Below are 25,582 nucleotides of genomic sequence, written 5' to 3'. Positions count from 1 at the left end.
CACACACACACACACACACACACACACACACACACAGCTAGCATACACGTATACAGACAGATGCACAATGTAGACACACATATACTGTAGTACACATGGATGGAGAGACATGTACAAGGATGCACACGTGCACACATACACACTCAGACAAACAAACTGGAGGCGCTCTGTGCCTGCAAGAAATCCCATCTGGTGATCCAGTGGTCCAGGTTGGCGCTGATGAGAAATAATGAGCCTTCACAACATGGACGGATTTCACCTCCACCTCGAATTTTTATTGAAATCTCGCAGACATTCAATTTGTTCTCAGGCTACAAAGTGGACCGATTTATTTTCATCCTGAGTGGCATATTGACATTTCATTATGGTCTCATTGACATTTCCTTGGGCGTAGGCAAATGGTTAAGTTTCACAATTGTCAGAGAAGCGAATGCATTTCAGGCATATAGTTTCATTGGGGCCACCAATATGCAAGATGCTCCTCTATTGTAGAGCACATTAAGAAAACAGTTTCGTAAGAGTAAATTACATTTCAAATGGACAGGTGGTATATAGCAGTATACCTCTACATTAAAATCTCACTGCATCCTTCCACTGACTAATTAAAGAGACAGACTAATTTATACTCTGTCATGCGATGGTGTCCCACACTGAAAATAGCAGATTTGAATGTTCACCATGTCTCACAAGGCAACGCATTGTGAGCTTGTAGATCAGCTATTTTTTGGCGCTGGACACATGTCATATGAATCAAGTAGATATAAAGCTTCGTGATCCATCAGGAATGCTGAAATCATGCTCATATTCTTTCAGTTGAGATGTTCTCATTATGGAGACAGACGGCAGATCAAAAGGAGCTCATATTGCAGTGAAGTTGCTGCCTCGCAATTAATTATGTAGATGGCTTCTTTGTGACTTCTTTTATAAATCAGTTCCTCTAAGAATGTTTACAGTGTCACAGGACTCTTTCAGCAGCTGGCATAGCTGTCAGCAGCACAATTAGAGCATGTTATGAGTGTGTGTGTGCGTGTGTGTGCGTGTGTGTATGTATGTGTGTATGTATGTGTGTACAATGAGCACCAGGCATCAAGTTAGGGAATCCAACTGCCCTTGCACGGTCTCTAGCTGGAAGTAAACAGAAAGGTTGAGATTGCGTTAAGAGCAAAGACACACACACACACACGCACGCACGCACACACACGCACACACGCACACAGTACAGAACATGAGGGAAGGGATGTCACAGTAGCAGTCAGGCAGAAATGAGCCATTGGAGACATCTAATGTCATGCAACACAACATGCAAGTTCAACCTCCCCACCGACACACGCATGTACCAGGGCACCAGACTTTTTTTCCCCACCACAACCCCAGACCTGTCCCAAAATGCAATTTTAACCGTGACAAATGTATTAATTCATATTTTTTTATTAAAATGTGTATTATTATTTATACTGGTGAAATATGCTTTGGTAATCCTATTTTCATATCATGATTTGTGGCCACAAAAAATTTGATTGCCAGGGGGCTGTGGGGAATAGTGTCATACATGATCAAGATTTACCATGCACAAGAGTTGTAGGAATTACGGTAATGGAAAGTGCCTGCATATTGTCTTGGTGTGGCTTGCGGAGATGAAGAGATTTATTTTAGATGAGTTTGCCTGTTATTTAGATTTTATTAAAAGACCATTATTGGAGTAAAGCCTCGGTCCATCATCTTTCACAGGGGGAGTTACGTCATGGCTCCGTGAAATCAATGCCAGCATGGACAACTGGCTTTAGTGTCAAAGAAAAACCTAAACTCTTGGGAAAATTATGGCTTTTACCCAGATGCCAAAGGTGAAACACTAAAACAATCGATTTACAATGTCTCCTCCATTCACACAACGGCTCCCTTTTAAAAGTCTGTCTGTGCTAGCCTTGGTGCGACAATATCACAGCATCATGTTCCAATTAACATTATTATTTTCTCTTCAATATCACAGTCCAAATCATAACCATAACATCAACTGCTCTATGAAGGGCAGACACATTTTGGTGAACGTAGATGAGAGGCGTTGATCCATGGAAAGGAGACGGCCAAGGTTTGAAGTTAATCACTGCCAGAGCTTGTGGATCAGCAATTTTTGGCTATAGTGTCAAAGAGTTCGCGGTTTGACACTGTGTCTGTTCTCCATCTCTTTCTGCTGTGTTTATGCTCTTCTAATAGCACAGCATGTTTGTAACTAAGTTCTACCCTAGGAGTATGATACATGCAATACGGGCTGGGCTGTCTTATAGGTAACTCTATCATCAATCACCCTTATGTATGCTGATGACCTTGTCGTTCTGAGTCCATACAGTGCAGGGTTACAGCAGCTCTTGAAAGTGTGCTCAAATTATGGCAACGATCATGACATCATATACAATGCAAAAAAGAGTAGTGTCATGATAGTGAGAAGCCACAGGGACAAGAAATTGGTCTTCCAAATTTTTCACTTATGTGACAGTCGTCTTTCTACAGTATATGGCAGTAAATTAAGTACTGTGGCCACATTTTCACTGATGATCTCAATGATGATAGAGATATCTCTAGACAATGCTGCAAACTTTATGCCCAGGCTAATATGCTGCTTCGCAGGTTCAGTATGTGTACAGGTCCTGTCAAGTGTGCACTATTTAAAGCGATTTGCACTCCCCCATGGGTACAGCTTACTTGTGGTGCACATACTGTACCAGTAAGGTAGCATGTGAAGGCTTAAAGTGGCCTACAATGATGCCTTGAGGCTTCTACTTAAGGTTCCTAGATGGCATAGTGCCAGTCACCTGTTTGTAACTTGTGAACTCCATACATGTGAGGCTCTCTTAAGGCACTCTGTGTATGGATTCATGTCTCGTGTGGATGAGTCCAGGAACAGTATTATTGAGGATATAGACAATCCTGGGAAGAGCTGTCTCCGGTACTCATCCAGGCTGCATAAACACTGGAAAGTCAGCCTCTATTTATGATTTTGTGTTTTGTCTAATATATGTATGTACTCTATGGACCCCCTGAGTGTCTGGAATAACGTTTGAATTGAATTGATCAGTACTGCGTACGGTAACTTTTATTAAGCATTCTGCAAACGTGATATTTTTTGTCTGTCTCCTGGCATGAGTTTGGGCACCGCTGGTAGCAAAGCTGGTAGGTTCAAGTCTGGGATAGGTTTGTAACATGTGCAAACAAACATGTGCACACAAATAAATTGTAATTGTAAATTGTACACAAAGTGACACAGACAGGTGGACACAAACACCAATGGAAAAATAAGTAGCAGTCAGTCAGTAGCTTAGATACGCCTCTTATACGGAGACAGTATAGTGACTGAAAGCACAAACTTGAGCTTATTCACACGGCAGCCATTTTACTCTGATGTCATATTCCGGGGAAATGGCCATTGTGTCAATATGGTCAATACGACAGCACAGCTTGCCTTTGTCAGAATAGCTTATTATCTTAATATTCAATATTAGTGACAAAGACAATGATGTTGCTACTCCCCCCCTCCCCCCCCCCACACACACACACACACACACACACACACACACACACACACACACACACACATACACACACACACACACACACACACACACACACACACACACACAGTACATACTGTACCTTGTTGTAGAAGTCAAGCAGCTCCTGGTGGCTGAACTCAACAAAGACATTCTCCTGAGCCTGTAGTGAAAGAGACGGAGAAGAGGTCAAAGTAGCACAGGAGAGAGAGACAGACAGACAGACAGACATTGAACAGACAAGGAGGTCAAAATGGACCCGCACAGAGCAAAGGAGATGAGCAGAGATGAGATTGCTGTGAGCCTAACACAACACAACACACACCAGACAGCCTCCTGTCTGCTTTCACTGTCTGCTTCATGTATAAAATAAAAGTTCCGAATTTCAAATTATATTAGAACATATTGTATGTGGGTGGTAAGGAATTAGTGAGATTACCTGGTGACAGTGAGCAGAATCATTTAGCAATCTGGCATTGATAGATCTGGGCGTTTGTGAGATTACTGTAGCTCCGGACAGATATACAGTACATACAGTACAGACAGACAGACCTTCTTACAGATGGCTACCTCTTCAGTCATGCCTTAAAAATCAGCTCTGTTTGTGACTTTCCTCTACAAGATATTTTTAGCCGCCAGCTGAAAGCGCGGCTCTGTATTCACTCTGACTCTGACCCGACAGATTTCCGACATGTATTCAACACTTTTTTTTGCTATTGGCTGTCCTGGCTGTCCTTCACTACTTCACAGCCAATGGGGAGACACTACTTTAAAGCCAATGGACGGCCGTCCTAGCCAATGGACGGCCGTCGTTTACAGCACCCGCCTTGGTATGTTGTTAGCTGCTAGCATGGCCTGCTACTTGTATTGTGTAACTGCTGGTTCATAATGCAACCTGATAATAATGTCCAAAGCATGTCTGTGAACGTTTACATCCATTACTGTGTTGGCATTAGTTGGGATTAATGATTATTAGCCAAACCAACTTAATATGAGCCGTTAGCGTGTTGCTAAGCTAACGGACGTTTAGCGTTAGCATGCGGCTAACGTTAATGCTAACGTCGTCACCGTGACTGAACTAACAATGTAAACATCTCATCTACAAACTTTATGAACCTTACTGTGGTTAATGTTATCAGTGCTACCCAAGTAGTCCATTGAAAAGTATTATTTTGGTGTATTTTGTGTATTGTAACTTGGACACTGTAACTTAATGGTAGAGGGGGACGCGTTGTACGTTCAGAATGCCTCATGGGTAATGTAGTCATTTTCTGCTATTTCGGTTCTACTGTGATAGACTGTATTGGGGCAAAAAAAGCCTGCCGCTGGCGGCTATATTATGACTTGTCATATCTTGTTTATGACACATTCGCTCTTACGTTTTTTTTCACTCTTCTCACTTAACACTCAAGCTGGTGAAGATTCTTGAGAAAACCGAGAAACCAAGGGCAGCCGTCACTGTATCGCTATTAACCTCACAATGCTGTCACGCCATCGGCGGCACGGGCTGAATGGCAGGACGACACGGACTGAAGGGACGAGCCTTGCAGCAAAGTACACTCAGTGCCATCACGCTGAATGTTGGAAATGGCACAAATTAGCAAAGCTACTGGTCCAGCTGCACCACGATGAATCATCATGAGACAGGAGGGCAAGGGCACAAACAAAGGAAAGAAGGAAAAAAGAAGGAAAGCTAGAGGAAAAACAAGGAAGGAAGGAAGGAAGGAAGGAAGGAAAGCAGAAAGGAAGATAATTTACAAAATGATAACAAATTTGAGTTGTCAGGGCGTTAGAATCTAGCTCAATATTCCCCTCACCACAATTGCTTAACTGCAAGCCAGTTTGGCGCTTGGGTACTACACAGGGCTTAGAGCTGGAAGCCAACTGGCAGGCTGGCTGGTTGGATGGGTGGGTGTATGGAGCGAGGCCATGTGTCACAGCAAATTAATGGCGGAGATAATAATTAGAAGCAACGTTATCATTCATAATGGAGAGCAGAGAGGGGAAATGTTATCTCTTGTCCATGCCCCTGCTCACAGCTCCAGAGCTCAAGGAGAATGTGGGGCAAGGCCTTGAATTAAAAATGCAACTAAAGAAAAAGCTAAATTGTCTGCCACTGCAAATGCAGCCTCTGTGTAAGTCACGCACAGGACATGCCTACGTCTTTTCCAATTATTCCCTGGTGTAAATGAAAAGCCATACACACAAAAACATCACCATTTTGTACGGTTATTTTGGGACAAGTACTGTACGGCCCAATAAGCAGTATAATTGAGTATAAATGCTGTTATGTAATCATCTAGCATGAAAAATGTGTCAAAGTGAATGAAATCCGGTACATACAAATGTAATTCCATAAAGGAACTGGGTACCATGCTAAATCTGTAATCTGACATCATGGGTTGGAGACTTAGCTTATGATTTTCTTTCTCGTCCCTCTCCACCCAGTTTTCTGTTTGTTTTCACTGCAACAGTAGAGCCGCAAAAGAAACGATAAACCAAGGAGGGTAGAGCAGTGTTACATGACTGGTTATTTGGGTCATCCTAAATAGTTAATGCTCCTCCGTTTACTAGGGTCACAGCTATAACATCAGCCTAGTTATCAAGATGAAAAGACAATAAAGAAACCTCTGCCGACTGTGTGTGTGTGTGATGATGATGTATGGATGTACAATACATGTATGTTCAGATCAGTGTGTGTTTTTACAGGCGCTGAGGTGTGTACGGTATCCGTGTATGAGAGACAGGTATGCTGCAAAGGAGGATATGCAGTGTGTGTGTGTGTGTGTGTGTGTGTGTGTGTGTGTGTGTGTGTGTGTGTGTGTGTGTGTGTGTGTGTTAGGTCCATTCAATTGTTCCTCCGGCAGGCAGCATTAGTCGTAGCAGTTCTGAGGGCCTGCCAAGCAACCAGACAGGGCTCTGACAGATCTAGGCTAACACTAATGGGGATAGGCTGTATCACCACCATCATCACAGCTACAGTACATACCACCACAAACACGCACGCACGCACGCACGCACGCACGCACGCACACACACACACACACACACACACACACACACACACACACACACACACACACACACACACACACACACACACACACACACACACACACACACACACAGGATTAACTCACAAAGATAATCACAAATTCACTCACTCACTCACATACACGCTACCAATGCACATAATCATACAGTTATACAGTTATGAATACTAAGGGAGATCAAGCTCAGGGGAGACAATACACAAAACAAAATTGGCCCATTCTAATTCTAGGCGTCAAAGATTTATGAAACACAGCCCTAAATATTCTGTTACATCTCTTGGCAGGAGGTTGACAGCATCTTATTTGACAAAGTGAGTTCAGTGAGAGGATTTTCAGCAGAACTCCCCAGATCCACTGACAAGGTGGATCATTCAATTGTGCGGCATCATACCTACAGTACAGTACACAGGTCTAAATCAGCACTTATGCACCTGAGGAAATACTGAACCATTCAGAGCTCACAGGAGTCACAACTCCCTCTTTCAGTGAACTTCTATGATTATAAACGTTTTTGTTTGTGTGTGAGTTTTAGTATGGGTATGGTTGTTCAGACATGAAGTCGGGTATCAAATACAGGTTTACAATACATTACCCACTAATGCCTGGGCACAGAGGGACACGGTATATGACAGTTATTCAAGATGGCATCATCAACAGGCATTCCTCCTTCATGCCCCTCGAGAGGTTACTGAACACATGAGCTCCAGGCCTGCTGTAAATTAAACATCATCATTAACGTCAGATTTATCAGGCCCACTGTGTTCCATCAGGTAACTGGTATTCCCAAAGCACGTGGAGTGCGTGTGAGTGGGACAGGATGGACTGAGGTGGGGGTGGACATAAAAATGCACTCCTCATCAATTATTTGTGTCCGTGTCCAACAGTATAATAGTATAATAGCACAGATTTGGAACACTCATCAAAGCTGCGGCCGTCTCTTTCTCCATTCCACCCTACGCTGTCTCTCTCAGTCATTATATGATGTTCTTCTGGAGATGTAGAGCATTCTGACAATCCTCATGTGTTTTATGGAGTCTGATGGCGAGGACGGGTGAGGTGCATTATACTGTATGGTGCTAAAAGCACTCCTGGGTTATAGTTGCGTCTCTCTTTTCTATTCCTTTATCCACTCTCCCTTTTCCTCAACCTCCCGTACTTCGTTCACTTTTATCAGTAGTACAAATTCTTCCTCTCTGAGGCACTCCGCCACAGGGCAGAGTCTAAAATATACATGGCAAAGTCCATAATAGATGCATAACAAGAATGTTCTGCAAATTAGGTCCATGGGTCTCACTAGTGTCAATCAATCCTCCATGCGGTACTGTGATTGTATTGCAACTGCAAAGTGTAGTATAGCATATTACAGTACACAACCACTACAATGCATTATAGTCATAATTTAATATATTACTAAATACTTTAGAAGAGTACTATAAAATAAATATAATAAATAAAAATATGATGTCCGTCCGTCCGTGTGTGTGTGTGTGTGTGTGCATGTGTGTGTGTGTGTGTGTGTGTGTGTGTGTGTGTGTGTGTGTGTGTGTGTGTGTGTGTGTGTGTGTGTGTGTGTGTGTGTGTGTGTGTCCGTGTGTGTCCGTCTGTGAACAGCTAATCTCCCGCACCGTTGGGTGGATTGCAGCGAAACTGTGCACACACACTCCCTGGTTGCCAATTCAGAACCTCTGCCCCAAATTTTTCACATGGCCCTGTTATAGCGCCACCAGGAGGCGATTTGTGCAAAACATATTTTTTTACAGTACTCCTACAGATTTTATCCAAACATCACGCAAATCGGTACACAGTATCTCTATAGTCATGTGATCAACACGGATCTGTCCGATTTTCCATATTCCATCCTGATTGGCTAAGGTTGGCTTCCAAAGTTTGCAGGATTGGTCAGTTTTGAACTAAATGCCTCAAATCATGAACGCAGCTTGCGATTTCTGTGAAATTTCACACGCACATTCCCACTAGGCCGAGGAAGAAATGCCACTTGAACATTTTCAAATCAGCCTCATGGTGGCGCTATAAAAGGCCGATTTGCGTTTTTAACTATAACTGCACCGATCTGCTTGAAAATTTGCACACATACTCCCTAGAGGCCAAGGAAAAACATCTGCCCTGCATTTTTCACATTAGCCTTCTATAGCGCCACCAGGAGGCCGACTTATGTAAAACTTTTTTTTTTAGATTAAGCCTTAACATTTTATCTAAATTTCACGCAAATCGGTACACATGATCTCTATAGTCATGTGATCAAGCTGGATCTGTTTAATTTTTCATATTCCATCCTCATTGGCTAACATTGACATCTAAAGTTTGCAGGAGTGGCCCGTTTTGAACAAAATGCCGCACATCATGAACACAGCATCCGATTGCGATGGAACTTTGCACGCACATTCGCACTACGTTGAAGAACAAACGCCACTCAGTACACATTATCTCTATAGTCAAGTGATCAAGATGGATCTGTCAGATTTTTTATATTCCATCCTGATTGGCGAATTCCGAACATTGCTGGCAACAATAACCACAATAACCTACATAACCTGGCGGAGACCTGTGCTCCGAGGAGCACTTTTCTAGTTATTATTATTATTATTATTATAATAGTCAAGTATAGTATACCATAGTAGGCCTACAGTACAGTCTTATAGAAATCCTAAGCCCTTCTTATAGATGGCTAGGATCTACACAGCAGATCCTGTTTAAAAGCCCTATAAAGACAAGACGAGATAAAGCTTGGTGGTACATTTTCACTGATACTTTTGTCATCATTCATGCAGTATTTCATGTTTCCTCTTAAACAAATGCAAACAAACACACAAACAAACTAACTAACCAACCACTGGTAACTTTTGAACAAGATCACTGAACAGCTGGCACACCCTGACACAGTTTAACAACAGTTTGCGTGACCAGTGCCATGCCTTTATTTTATACCTACTGTACAGTAGGATTGTGTTAATGTGTGACTAAGGGGAAGCTTTTGTACTGAGTTGAGAGAAGGGTCAGGCCTTTTATACAGCTCACCTCCTTAACACAGAAACTTATGCAGTGTAAAAACATATAATAAAATAAAAGGCAAAAAGAAACATTTCCAGGAATGAGTGCTCTGCAAAAAAAGAAAAAGAATATTATGATAAGGCTGAGTTATTGGACAGTTTGGCTATCCAATTGGAGTGCTATTTGAGATGTCACCGACACCTCCTGACAAAAACCTTGACAGTAAAAAAAATGAGACGGAGAAAAGGGAGATGAGCTTAAGAGGCTGAACAGCTGGAGTTTGTCGCCCTCCCCAACTCACCACACATCTTTCATAACTTCTTTTGCACAGTTACACACACACACACACACACACACACACACACACACACACACACACACACACGCACACGCACACGCACACGCACACGCACACGCACACACACGCACATGCACACACTGAACATTTCTCTCCTCTTGTCTGACTGATCATTTTTTATCTAGCTAGTTCAAATACCAATGCCTACTTTCTGGCTAACTGTATGTTGTTCAATCTGTCAGTGCCATGCAGCCAGTCTGTCATTCTGTCAACTTAACTGTATGTATCATTTCTCCTTTTGGCATTATGTTCATCTGCCTTCCGGTCTAGCTAGGGGCCTGTCTGTCTGCTTACATGTACCTGCCTACATTTCAGTCTTTCGATATCATGACAACCTTGCAGCAGCCTTCCATCCAGCTATGCTACATTCAGCTGATTTATCAAGAGGCACTCGGTAGGAGGTTGTTTACTCAAGTTTCATTTGTCCATCAATCAGCAAGAATGTGGACAGCATGTCCTGTGGCCATCTCTGTTGGTTTGTGTCCATCTGTCCTCATTGCATCTATGAGAGGGGAGACATGCGAGATAAGAGGGGAGTCGGATTTGAACTCCGGTCCTTGCAGCTTGCACGGATCATGGTCCGTGCGTTAACTTGCTGGTTCTAAAAATAGGTTGTGAGGACCCACAGGGCTCCTTGTGGGGGTTCTACAGCAAAATGAGAAACAACTTATACCCTTAAGCCCCATTTTATTTTTAAGCTATTCGAAAAGGCTATTTTCAAAACATAATGACAAACCTTGACAAATGTTCCCTTATGGGAGTCACTGGGACCCTGGCACAAAATCTTTTCAAATCGGGGTCTGCGGCCAAATACATATCAATTTAGGGGTTCTTGCCATGAAAATGTTTGAGAACCACTGCACTAACTGACTGAGCCACCAGGCACCTCATGTCCTCATTTTAATGTGCTGTATGTGTGCCTGTAACTGTATCATCATTCACACGTTATTGGAAATAAAACATGCCATAAAATGAGCCGTATGTCTCTGAACACAGTTTAGAGTTTAGTGCAATGCTAAAGAAAAAGCAGCATGTGGAGTGCTGTATACATTTAGGATGACACAACCCATTAGTACTGGTATTTATCAAAGACAGAGATGTTGCTGAGCGGTCCCTGTGCTAGTTAGAGAGAGAGAGGGGGAGGGGGGGTAGGGTAATTGGTATGTTTTTGGTATGTTCATATCTAGAGAGAGCAAGAGAGAGAGCTGCTGTTTGTTTAACGTTACCAGCTTAGTTAAATTAAACAATTGTGACAGACATACATTTTTAGACTGTACCTGTATGTGGGTGTCACGAGTCCATGAGAGTGACATTATGTTCGAGGGGGAGCGAGCTACGAAGCTCTGTTTGCCAAAGAATTATGCGATTTGTATCCACCAAAATGTCTAAAAGAAGGTGCAGCAAGGGGCCAACGCGTCCAAATGACTTTACACAAGTTAAGGTCCTAATACACAACAACAGTTAGGCTAAAACGGCTGTTTACCCGAGGACACGTTTACTTTAACACGTTAACACGATAACGTTTGTGGGGATAACAAAATAACATCTCTAATCTGTGAATGCTCATGTGATTTATGTGACTCCTACCTCAGTTAGATAAGTCCAAGGCAGAATGTGACAAATATTGACACCCATATGACTTTGTATATTGGTTCTTTGCCAATACATTATTTTGTGAAATAAACATGTTATATTTCACTGATAGTACTGTACTTGTACTATATTAACATTAACGTTGAAGCTAAATTCCTGATTTCCATGTACTTAAAATCATAGTTTTATTTGATGGCCTTCCTGCCCTGGTATTTGGCCTGTATGACCTCAAAACATTTACAACACCAAAGGCCTTACCCCTAAAATGACAAAGTTTCAGGCCTGTCTAGGACTCTCCAAAATTGATATCAGCATCAGACTCCAAAATCTGCCATCGGTCGGGCTATCGTCATCACAGTCGGTGCAACACTCGGAACTTGGGCCGGTCTCAATAGCTTACCCGACCTTGTTAAGTTCAGACTTGCGTCTTTGGAAGTTCACACTTGCAAGTTCGCCTCCGGAGTACAAACTTCTGAGGACCTCAGAAGTTTGTACCATCTAAGCTCGTCCACCGTGGATATGTTCAGTGCAGATACAGTACTTAAGCTAAAAACGCGTCGCATGATGTTTCACAAGTTCGCGAGGACGCAAGTACAGACAAGTACGCATATAGAGAAACGGCCCTGGGTGTTTCCTTTTTTATTTAACTATGGTGTTTCCTTGGTGAGAGAGAAAAGGCAGAGAAGCCTGTGCCTCTATGATTTATTCAAAATCATTCTTGTTCTTTACTAAAGAGCTGCAGAGACAAGGATACCGATGTAACTGAACAAACACTCTATAGCAGCAATGATTGTTATGGGAATATAGAACATACATCACTTACACTCCCTTTAGCTTAGGAGTCCTTTCTATCATTAGCAGGCAGTTTGTTGTAAATTGCTGAAAGCGATTTTGGAAATACTATTATCAGGACCGTTTCTGAGACAAGACTGATGTTCTATAAACCTCCAAAAGCAACAAAATGCTGATCTAGAGCAGCTTTGTTTGCGTCATTCAGTTAATAGCACACAACCTTTGAATCAGCTTATCTTACAAAACTTGGGGAAATTTCACTAGATTCATATCACCTTAATCTAACCTTAGCTTTAACAGGAACATGCCTACTCCTTACATGTATGAATTGCAGTGAAATGTAATTGGGGACCCAATTAGACATGCGTCTGCGATCAACACTGGTTTGATGTCCAGAATGTGGCCCATGTTGCACGCACGCACGCACGCACGCACGCACGCACGCACGCACGCACGCACGCACGCACACACACACACACACACACACACACACACACACACACACACACACACACACACACACACACACACACACACACACACACACACACACACACACACACACACACAATAATACTCCAAATCCATGTTAATTGATCACCAATCCCAATTCTCAGCACTAGGGCTGCTGTATTTCAGTGCTGGTGCCTCCATCCTCAGCGTTTGTTTTGTTTTATTTAGGTTTCAGGTTGTACTGATAATATAAATCGTTTCTATTTTATTTTATATTCTCAAATTCTGTCACACACACACACACACACACACGCACACGCACACACAGACGCACACGAGCACCATGTTTAATCTTCCCATGACCCTTACTGTGAGACCTGCAACAGTTTCTGAAGAACACTGGTCTGTGGGAGCTCATCCATACATTGTGCAGTGATGTCAACACTAAAAGGATCCACAGAGAACTGGGCCCCATGGCCACCGCAGTGCCCTGTGGCCATCACACAGTGACAGACACCAAACCTCCAAACATCAGCCGCTCACCGAGGGCCTGGCGATTACAATGAACAAGAGCTGTCAAACTCAAACACTGGATGCCGTCAATCACCTATAAGGGAAATACGCATATGCAGAGGAGAGGCGAGCTAGAGAAAAGATAATAAAACAGAAGGAGAGGAGGGGAGAGCTAAAGAATAGAGAATAAAACAAAGTTCTCAGCATGTTTCCAGACTGCCATCAGATTCACAGCATCTATGAAACGGTGTGTTGGAAACTCTTCCCCTCTGCTAAGGGCCCTCCTGTGGATGTACGCATGGGCCCAATGCGTCACTGAGCCACTCTGATCTCCATTGATTGGCAAACCACCTGAGAGGGAGGCGACCTAGAACATTCCATCATTCACAACATTTCTATCATCCTGTCCTTTTTTATCTGGTTTGGATGCTGTTCTAGTTCTAAAATTTCCAATAAAAAAACACAAAAAACACAGCAGGGAGCAAATGAAAATAAATAATAAATACATAGAATAAAAATAGAGGCGTGGTACTTATGCGTGTACACCAGGGGAGACCATGAGAACTTTGACAACAATCAAAAGAAAAACAAGGCAGGCAAAAGCAGTAAACAAACCGAGGCTTTTGTTTTGCTTTGTGTAGAGATAGAAGCTGGGAGTGCGCAGGTTTTAGGCCTGACAGGAGGGGTTTATGTAACACACACACACACACACACACACAAATGCATGCATGTGTACCTTCTGTGACCTCTCACACAGTCTGCTATTTGTTTCAGAGGCTCTGCCTGCAGGTTGAAACAGAATGGAGGGGATGTGTATCCATGTCTCATCTCTGTCGAGATGAGCCCATCGGCCTGTCTCGTTCTTGTCCTCTCAGCTCCTTCCTTGTTGCTCCCTGTTTCACCCCTTCTTTCTCTCTTTCTGTTGTCCTATCACCCCCCCCCCCCCTTTCTCTCTCCCTTGCTGGCAGGGTCTCTGCCCCTTTTCCTGTATTGCAATGGCTCAGGGTCTCTTTGCATCCAGTGACACCCCCCGCGTTATAAACAGCCCATCAGCAAGCCATCCATCCATTTCCTTGGCTGTGGATCAGCATTTTAAGAGAAGGGCTGCCTGCAGTCTCTCTCTCCCTGCATCCCCACATGAATACAGAGAGCCAATTAAGAGAGGAACGGGGCATATGTCTACATGCTCTGGAAAGTCTGGGCCACAGACCCACAGATGAGGGCTGGAGGGAGAGGGAGAAAGGAGACAAGAGAAGAGAGCGAGAAGACATTAAAGAAAGAGAAAGATAGAGATCAACAGGAGAAGGGGAAGAGAAAGACAGAGAAGAGCACAGAATAGAGGGGAGGAAGGATAGTCCTTTAACTAGGCAGTTTATTAACAGTGGGCTTTTCTAAGAAAGACTATACTGAGTTTAACAACACTACTGAAAATATGCTGTAACTTAATAACTTCTTGGGTGGATAATAGTGCCTTTATAAAGTCTTTACTAAACAGACAGTGCCTTCATTTAACACATTAAAACCGGGAGAGCATCTGTAATTTTAGATTTTTGCTATTTTCAAAAATAGCAGATATACAAGCTCACAGCGCACATTGCGCTGTGAGCGCAATGTGCGCTTTTTGAAAATGTTTGAAAAATCTTGAAAGTGTGAGAACTACTGATTTAGAAGGCATTTGTTGAATCGGCCTCAGGTCTTAATGAGTTAACAGCCAACAAACACATAGATCTTACGGAGTCTCATGTGTCTCAATGTTATTAATATTGTACATGAAAAACTATGGCATGACTTTTTCCTTTTTAGCAACAGGAGGCAGTTGATCCTAAACAAATGACATCCTCGGTGGTCGTGGAATAGCACAATGACCATTTTGCCTACTGGTTTTTATCTCACATGGATGAGGACACATCGCGTCCTGTGGTTGTGGGCACGTGTGTTTCTGTGCATCTACCTCCCAGATTATAACACACCACATCCTGTGTTGTGGTCGGGAACAATGGGACCACGGCTGGGGTTCGACCACAGCATGTGGCTTCCACATCCGAATCCTGACGTCCTCTACATGACTCTATGATATGACATGCATCATTACACAACAGGACACGCGAGATCCTCATCCGACATGAGATACTATATGATATGGCTGTTAACTCATTAAGACCTGAGGCCGATTCAACAAATGCCTTCTAAATACTTGATACAGCAGCAGCACAACACATTATGGCCATGGATCACCATACAACATCATATCGTCTCCGTCAGGTGGAAACCTCATATATCCAAAACTGTTACTTTTCAGCAAATTCAAAAATAGCAAAAATAGCAGATCTACAAGCTCAAAAGGCGTTGCTTCGTGCCGTGTTCCGAGCTTGCAGTTCTTTTTTTGTGTGACGTTGTAGTATGATCTTAGTTAGAATATGGAGATATGTTTGGAGGTTTCTGCCCGACAGCAAAGATACTGTATACTCGAGATGATATGACAAAGCACAACAGATTATGGCCATTGTGTACAGTGCAACACAAAATTATAGGACACAAGACAATATAATGTCAAGACATAATACGGTACAAGAGATACAGTTAAGACAGACAGTCAGACACTGGGGTCTACACTCAGGGTCAAGTCAGTCAGTTCCCAGGTTAATGAAATTAAAAACATATAAAGAATCTCTGTGTGTTCCAACACAGAGAACATTGTGGTGTTTCCCTGCTAAGCCACAGTGTCTTCCCACGCACACACGCACTCGCACACGCACGCACAATTATATTATTATACAACTACAAAGTGAGGACTGACTACATTCACTCTTCAACTCTAATTGTACACAGCAACATCAAATGTTAACTCAAGTCAATTAAATTAAATTCACACTCTCAGAGTTAAATTAACACTTAAGACTTTTGTCTGCAACTATCCCCACTAACTCAACCTATACTCCATTATCTGACATTGGAATATAGAGCTATTTAAGACTTATTTTAACAAAACATATAACTTACAGCACTTTTAATCGACAAATTAATCGGAAGGGGGTTCTATTTCTGCATCTTTCTACCCCAAATAAGTCCTCATGAGAACAGAAAGGCAAGCGCACGCACGCGCGCGCACGCACGCACGCACGCACGCACGCACACACACACACACACACACACACACACACACACACACACACACACACACACACACACACACACACACACACACACACACACACACACACACACACACACACACACACACACACACACACATTCATTTACTCATTCACTCTTTCTCTGTCTTTGTCACCATCACACACAGTTGACTGTCCCTAGGTGGGCCAGGGTGGGATTTTCACACGCCTCTGTCCCCACAGTCCATTCAGTACTGTACACTGCCTGGCAGCGACACTCACAAAGGCTGGGATTGTCTGGGTGCACTGGGCCACTTACTGACCTAGAATGGAGGGGACATACACATGCCACTATGAGTCCACATCAACGCCCACCACACACACACACATATCCGGACAACCGGGCCTCATTTCTACATAGCAAAGGCCTACAGACCATGAAGCCTTAATTATACACTGTTGTACGACTACGTATACGCTTAACTTTTAGTACTGCTTATGCTCCCATGAACAAACTGATTTACCTATCGGACTAAATCATAGGCTAGCTATAACAGATTTACAGAATAATTTAACCACTGTTAAATACTCATTGACGTCATCAAGCATGCGTCCAACGATGTAGGCGCAAGGAAAATAAAGCCTGGGGTTAAAAAGAACATGAAACTAGCGGACGGAAATAATTAGTTTCCCCCATTACAAGCAGAAATTGCGTGGACACCGAAGATGAGTGGAAATGGTTAAACAACACTCGTTTGGTCGCCTTTGCAGCTGGAGTTGAATCTAGCTCACTTGGATTATAGCTTTAGATTCTGTAGCAGCTACAAATGACAGGCGTTGCTGTCGCTGGCTTCCATTGAAAATGAATGGAAGACTATAGCATTGTATTTGCCAGTATAAACACAGGATTAATAGTCTTGCTATAGCAGGGACACTTCGATACAGACTGGACGGGTCGGGGGGGAAACCGGCAACCTTCTGATTACCAGATGGCCTTTCGACCCACTCACCTACGGTCTCCCCATAGGGCAGTCAGTGGTGGTTAACTGACTGGCTAGCTAACTACCAAACTGTAGAAACTACACCACCACCACTATATTCACCACCTCTTCTATCGGCGCACTGTGGAAAGTGTCCCAACCAGCTGCATAACTTCCTGCTACGGCAGGTGCAGCACAACTGGCGCAAAGACCTTGCAGCGAATTGTGAGGATGGCTGAGAAGGTCATTGGAGTCTCGCTCCTCCCCATTCAGTACATCTATAAGGATAGATGTGAGAAAGACCTCTGCATCGTGATGGACTCCTCCCACCCCTCCCATGGACGTTTTGATCTCCCGCCACCCAGAGGGAGAACGTTACAGTATACCACTCCATAAGATCAAAAACAACCAGAATGTGCAACAGCTTCTCGCCAGAGGCCATACGACTGTTAAACACTTAACACCCTCCACCCAGTACATCAAGCAAAAACATATTTAACCTTTCTAAATGGCTTTTACGCTGCTTTTAATGCCTCCCTGTTGTCTTTTACTTTTACGTATTGCACTATTTTGCAATATAATTATTTTTTATTATATATATATATATCTCAAATCCTAAATTGCACTTTTCAGTATAGCACTGGTCTCCAATTAAAACGTGTTGTTTGGTGCATGTGTTCTTATAAATGCATGTACCCTGGTCCTAAGAAACCAGGGTTTCATTCTATTGTTTGTGTATTTTTATATATTATTATGGTGTAGACACGGCGATGTGAAAGTGTAGCTAACAACACTGATCCAATGAAGCATCAGGGTCTAACCTGACTGGAAACAAAACTATTACTGTTAATTTAATTTGAATTATTTACTGGAATGCATAGCAATCAGTTAAATCCAAACAATGGATAAACAGTCCAAAGAGCCATATCATCGCTGTCAGGCGTAAACCTTGTAACTGTTTATTCAATCAACCTTTTTTTCCACTACTTTGTTGAACTGTGTAGCTTGTAGATGTGCTATTTTCACTACTTTTGAAAAATGTTGAAAGTGAAAGTTAATGAGGTTAAGTCTGTCTGTGGGTTTTACAGATATTTAACCAATGAAAAGTATTAACAAGAGCTTGTGACTAAATTATTGCTACATTGGATCGACTGGAACACATTCTTTTGTCCACTTCCTGAAAAGTAATGGTTTTGGAGCTACAAGGTTTCCACCCGACAGCAACGATATCCATCTTCCTCTGTCCAGCAGCAAAACATTTAGTTCTAGTCACTCTAATTTAATGTTCCACACTTACCGTATGTTTAATTGGGATCATCTCTGTAATTTAGTTTCGTTTTTTCGTTTTAGTTTTCAATTTAGCAGTCAATTTAAAAAAGTAAAAATGAAATACACAAAACAGGGTTATCACACAGTGTGAACAAACAAATGTGAACGCATGTTGTCATACCTGGCTGCTTTCTCTGACTGCTGCCATTTGGACACAATACACACTACATACTGAATGGCGGCGTCAAAAAAGTCTCTCTATTCAGCTGAGCTGATATGCTATCAGACAGCGGTGATTCATTCTTAATCTATCTGTGCCAGAGCCTTCACTTAAAGTCTGCTGATCAAACTTACTTTGAAGCTTTAAAAAGCAGTCCAACTCAGGCTAGACTAAACTAGTCTGGAGCAGACTCACAGGGACTCAGGCACTTCTACAATCTTCTTAATGAGGTTATCCACCCTCAAAAGGATTGGTTTTTGGTATAATGAGTTAAAGCTTCTCTGCCTCGCTGCTGAATATGGATCACACCTTAAAAGATGAACACGAGGTGGGTAATGGGCTCCTCAGTGTCTTCCATGTCAAACCACCCTCTTTAAAACAACGACACCAGTGGGACCAAAAGATCATAAAATAAGGGTTATGCTCGCCATCTCTGTGCTCAAGACCTTTTGAGTTAATTACAGTCAGGGTGATTTACCATGCTTAAATTGAGGCTAAAAGTGGGTCAAAGACTTTCAGTGTGTGTGCTTCCACAGGGAGGCAGCGTGTTGGACATCTGTGCTCTTCAACGTCTTCTCTGCGTTAACTGGTGATGACACAGACTGCTGCACCACCACCACATCCGCCGCGTTGGCCTCCTAACGCTTTGCAGCTCTGAAGGCGAACGGCACTCATGTATCGGATTTTAATCGGAAACACTCGCGTGCAAGCGTGCAGGCACACGCAGAGCAAGCACACACACAGAGTACCGGCACACACACACACACACGCACACAGACACACACACACACACACACACACACACACACACACGCACACACGCACGCACGCACGCACACACGCACGCACACACGCACGCACGCACGCACGCACGCACGCACGCACGCACGCACGCACGCACGCACGCACGCACGCACGCACGCACGCACGCACGCACGCACACGCTCCATTTTCATCAGGGCCACTAAGCTTTGGAGCTTTTGCGGTGCATCTCTGATGCTTCTGAACTTCAATGGCGGGTCTTCCATGACAGATTGCCCTCCTCTTTCTCCCTCTCTGTGGAGGTGAAGCAGCCATTCAACCACATGGGGACACCCCCACCCGCCAACCCCCCTCTGGGTGAGGTAGCTCCTTTTTCCCCTTCTCTGTGGTGAATAGAGAATAGAGGGCAGTCTGGTTCTGATCAGCATGCTCTAGCCCACACGGCTACAGTGCGTCATCTGAAATGTGCTGTGGTCGCTGCTCTTTCCTTGGCCTTAAAGACTATAAGGCCATATCCATGTATGACGACAGATCCTCTGCCAATATTGCATTTCTAAGATTTATTTATTTTTGTTTCCTGGCATTGATTCATACAGTACATTCAAACCGTATTGACATTTGGAGATCATGTCCCAGCCATGAAGTGTTAGTTGTTCATTGTTGATCAAAAGTAAATCATCAACCAAGGTTGTTTCCATTAATACATAGATAGATTAGATAGATCAATTGATCTTAGGCTAGATTTTTATTTCAGTTTTTTGTATTTAACATTACTTTATTTTATTATTTTAACATTTCATTGTTATCATGACAAACCGCCGAATTTTGGAAACTTTTCTCTATTTAAAGCTCAGCGCATGAGGCACGGTTCTTAATACGCATTTATAATCCATATCACACGTGCAAGAATCCCTCCGCTTTCTTATAAAACCAATCCATATGGGATGAAGGGAGAAAGGAGTGAGCCATCAAGCGTAGCCAACACCAAACCAGCTCCCTCGCTTCCAAACCATCACCATCTTGTCTCTCATAAACTGCTTCATGACCATTTACATGTATATACTGTATATACTGCATAAGCTTGATCACTTGTTTCAGAACCTCTTGACTCTAGTCTTTAAAACTAAACTAAAAAGCATATTTTCTTTCTAAGGAATCCTGATACCTCAGCACCTGTAATCGTGATCAGTCATGAATACTTCCCTAAGAACTTGAAATACTTCTTAGCCTTGTATTCTTGACCCTTGTTTTATTACTGTCCAGTAATCTTGCATTCATGGTTCAGTCGCTCTAGATACATTAACTAGCAGTACTGGAGCAGCAATTGGAACTGTAATCTTATCTGGAACGTGTCTGAGCTCTGAGCCAGGTGGTGTCTGCTGGAGGAGAGGAAAGGCAGATGGAGATCTGGAAGGATGCTCCAGCAACATCACAAGAGGTGCTACTTTTAATCAAACACGGCAGAGTGCTGTGATTCCTTTCCACAAGGAGAAACAAGGTTCCAGTCCAGACATACAGTAACACAACACTTCTCAAAAGAGTGAGGCACACAACTGAGGAATACTGCTCTCTGAGAAGAACACTTAATAACAAATACTGGTAAGAGAAGAGAAGAGAAGAGAAGAGAAGAGAAGAGAAGAGAAGAGAAGAGGACAGGGGGTGAGTGAATTTAGTGAGGGAGTTAGAGTTGGAATGCCAAAGACTAGCAATTTCACTTCATGACAGAAGAGAGGAGGAATAGTTAATCCATTTCATAGTCACCCACCACAGCAGCCTTCATATGTGGTCTGTGGGAGTGGCAGGGGCTGGGGCTGGCCTAGATACATGCAAAATGAATAAAGCCATAATATCCTTTGATACAAGTCTTTGAAACACATACAGCTTAAAGCTGCATCTGTTCCTGGTTTTAATCTGGTTAGGGTATTTCTCTACATGCAGCCAAGTGTGATCGTCATCAGCAGGCGTGACGCATAGGGGGATATGACACCTTCAATGGAACGGGCTAATTTAGCAGAAAATAATATAATTAATCCCCAATTAATTCAATTTCTCGCACACATACTGTATGCATGTCAGCATTTACATTCCACAGCACGAGGGAAGCACCTGAGAACCAAGCCCCCCCCCCCTTTAGTGTGCATCTGAACTAGAGGGTGGGTTTTGATGCTGAGCCCATGCTATGCTCTCGTTCCGCAACAATCTGTGTCCTGTGTGGCCTATTTAGCCCGTCCCAACGTTCTGGCATCTGAAGAGCGGCAGACCTCAAACCGTGCGAAGACTCTCTCTCCCCGCGCTAGTCATTACCATGTTTGTTTATCTGCCACTCGCGCCCTCAGAGGAGCGACCCAGCCTTGTTAAGGAGGGAGAAGAAAGCTTTAAATGTGGAAATAAGGCATACATTTCAGCCTTGTCCCAGGACGATGCGCGGTGCCAAACTATTTTCCATAATGGTGACTTAACGGGGGAGCTAGTCGGCAGAGCGAGGGGCACGTCGCCCTCATTAAAGCACTCGCTCAGGAACAGATTAGTGCTTCATTAACATACAGAGAGAAGCAGGGCAAAATTACCACTCTCCATTTCACAGTCTGAAAGGCAGGCAGAGACACAAGTTAGAGATAAGTAGGGGGGGGCATTGGAGATGGACTCAATTTGGTGGGAGATAAAAATCGATGCACGGCATACAATTTGCTATCAAGGCATCCTAAATGCCCCCCAAAACACACACACATGCACACACACACACACACACACACACACACACAAAACAAGAGGTATGACTGAAATTCATTAGTGTTGTCAGGGGAGGCTAGGGGAGTTGGTCTGGCCTGGACTGGTTCTTGTTTTTAATGACCTGAGTACCACCCACATCAGGAAAGGCCGACTTCCCCTATTACTAATTAGCCCCATGCTAAAAAAGGAAGCAGGCTCGGCGGGACAGTGTGGTGAACAATAAAATGACCTGTAGGCCAGGGTAAACTCCCCAAAGGCCACTATATCTCCAGTCAGCCCCTTAGACCCGCTGTGCTTCGCTGAACCACCAATGTGCAGAGCTTTGAATGGACAACCGTGAGCAAGTACATGTTTATTCAACCCTGTTTTCTGTGATAAGGTGGTTCCGGTTGCCTTCTGTTCATTCATATTCAAAACACAAAGTTCAGGAAACAAGGTAGGCACTGGCATGGGAACATCTAATTAGCCATAACAAACTTTTTACAGTGCGCTGTTGGAGATAATAACATCATAATAATAATGTGGTCCCCACTCCTTTGAGGTATTTGTCACTGTATATTTACATATACGGTGCAATGTGTCCTCTGCATTTAACTCATCCTAAGTAAAAGGAGCAGTGGGTGTTAAGGGGGCAGCGCCCAGGGAGCAGTTGGGGTTAAGTGTCTTGCTCAGGGCGGCTTTTATGCCTTTATGGATAGGACAGTAGGCTGACAGGAAATGGGGAGAGAGAGATGGGGAGTGACACGCAGCAAAGGCCGTCAGGATTGGGACTCGAACCCGCGACACGCTGTCAGGCCACATTGTAGCCTAGGTGCCTGGACTGCTACGCCAGCGGTCCAGGTCGCTCAGGGACACTTCGACGCATAGGCCGGTGCCGGGATGCGAACCAGGGACCTTCTGTTTCCCAGGCGATCTATTCTAGATTCACCTATGGTCGCCATCTGCATTTTGTAGACAGCCTAACTGTCGCAGTCCTGTAATGTGAGTTGCCATTCACCCACATCTTTAAGAACAGAAGTTAAGAGCTACTTACTTCCACATACTGTATCATTTTTAACCTTTAGAATTGTCCTGCCTATTAATTAAACCTTCTGAAATATAAATGCAGAACCTGATCTTTGCAGGCAATTCGGCAAGGGTTACCCTGATTCATGCAGGAATCTCTATTGGATTAGATATTAACTTGTAAAGTCTCTTGTCCTCTCCACCCTTGTCCTGAGACTTACATCCACCTGACTGCCGACTCTCACTGGGCCAAAGCATAATGTAACATTTTAACCTTCATGGGGCATTAAATTGGTGAGGCTACCTTCCACTGCACTCAGCACGATAGAGTGCAACAAAGGAGATTTTCACTTTTGTAACTTCTCATCTCCTCCAACCTCTGGTATCCGACTGATCCAAGAACAGGTTTAAAAACTGTTTTAACCCATGCATGAGGCCTAATTAGTGAAATTACCTGCCACTCTGCCACTGGAATCTCCCAGATACTCCACTTTTCATCACTGTCCTCCTGCTATAGTTAAATAACATACTGGAGTTCTCTGGCTGTTAGTCAAATACCGTGCCCTCCTTTTCTCCTCAGTCTATAACTGATCTCCACTGACACCTTCTCTCTCCATTTCCTGGGCTCCTGCAGTGGGGAGGTGATTATCTAAAGGTTGGCAGGGTCATTACCTACACAGACTGGGGTGACTTTGGCCCGGAGCCCCTCAGAGTGTGAACACGGTGCTGTAGGCTAATGAGGTGTGATTCCTTCTATAGCCTATGTTAAACACAATGCACTGCCATGAACCCAGGCTCACTGTAGCCCAGTCAGCAAGAGTTATTTTACACCAGGATGAAACTTTATTTGGTCTAAGTTTCTCTGTTTTATAGGAATATGCCCCTTAATCAAATCTTGCACTTCACTTACAAGTGCGAAATCAAAGTAAATGGCATGAATCCTAGCAAACAACCGGCAGTGTCACATTATGTACTTGTGATCATTTATACTGTCAAATCTTACACTTCACTTACAAGTGCGAAATCAGAGTAAATTACATGAACCCTAGTCAACAAATGACAGGGTAAATATTTACACTAACTAGCACCCAAAGTAAGTGACATGAGCATGAAAACTTCACCATCGGCTAGTGGGCTGCCTTGCGCTATGGTTTATAAGTGGTTCCAACAGTCCTTGAATACACGCATATTTAATATTGCTCTCCTATTCCATGATCAAAGATAATAGAAGGGAAAATAATGGATGTGCAATTCAGACCAGACCTAGACTCCTGTTGATGGTGAAAGCAGTGCAACACAGTTTAATGAACTCATCCTAAGCCATGAAGCTCAGTCACACCAGGTGAAGATTAGCCTTGTTTGATGTACAGTATCTGTGGTGCAAATCAGTCACTGAGCAAGCTAAAAGTAGACGTAGTTGTCTGTAACTTGTATTACTGAATAACGATGCTTTTGGGTGTGTTTTCATGCTAAGTGCCATTATCATCTGCAATGCAGTGCAACACTCTCATCAAACAGTGCTGTGTGTCACAGCAAACAAGATGAGCCACAATAAAGTAATATCTGTGTGCACCAAAGCAATGCAGGCCTGGAGTAATAACCCTACCGTGGCAAAATAATTGCAGAGACCTAAAATCCTCATTATACTTTGTGGTGTGCCGATGCCATGCTACAAACTCACAGGCAACTTATTATGAGTAGATCGGCTATTTTCGGTGTGTGCGACACAATGTATAAATCGGGCAAAACTCCTACTGATTCCGTCCCAGCCCAAAGTAGACTATGCACTCTCTCTCTCTTGACATTCTTCAAAACTAAAACAGAAAAAATCACTGATTGTACTTTATCACTGAGGTGTGAAATATTGAAGGGAGCTGAAGCAAAGAGGATGTCAACAGTGGAACAGAAGCTTCAGGTGTCAGCTTGATTTCCCAGCTTTCCCGGCCATCCTTTAGTATCTCATGAACGCATCAAAACAGATCCAATGTCTGTCCTCCTCTGTATAACCAACCAAATACCCTCCCCCAAAACTCTATTACCTGTCTTCTGTCTCCTAACCACCAACATTCCTCCACAGGCGAGCATGCACAAATACAAGCATACGTGCAGTCGAGCACACATGCACAGACAGACACCTTATACCCATTTAACCCCATTCTGTCTTCAAACCCATCTATAGCACACCTCAAC

General features: G+C 43.4%; 1 protein-coding gene across 1 annotated transcript in view; it reads right to left on the bottom strand.

Moving 5' to 3' along the window:
* Window positions 1-247: 247 nt before the first annotated feature.
* The window catches only part of commd10 (COMM domain containing 10), a 74,123-nt gene continuing 48,788 nt past the window's right edge, over window positions 248-25,582 (bottom strand). The window contains exons 6-7 of the mRNA XM_084054300.1: window positions 3,646-3,705; window positions 248-1,125 (exon numbers count right to left, since the gene is read on the bottom strand). Of these exons, the coding sequence (XP_083910426.1) occupies window positions 1,087-1,125; window positions 3,646-3,705 (99 nt within the window). The 3' untranslated portion in view covers window positions 248-1,086. The remainder of the gene's footprint in view (window positions 1,126-3,645; window positions 3,706-25,582) is intronic.

The sequence above is a fragment of the Gymnoscopelus microlampas genome, assembly GCF_963454915.1.
Source record: "Gymnoscopelus microlampas genome assembly, chromosome: 4".
NCBI classification, from domain to species: Eukaryota; Metazoa; Chordata; class Actinopteri; order Myctophiformes; family Myctophidae; genus Gymnoscopelus; species Gymnoscopelus microlampas.
This window is presented reverse-complemented; position numbering and strand designations above follow the sequence as displayed.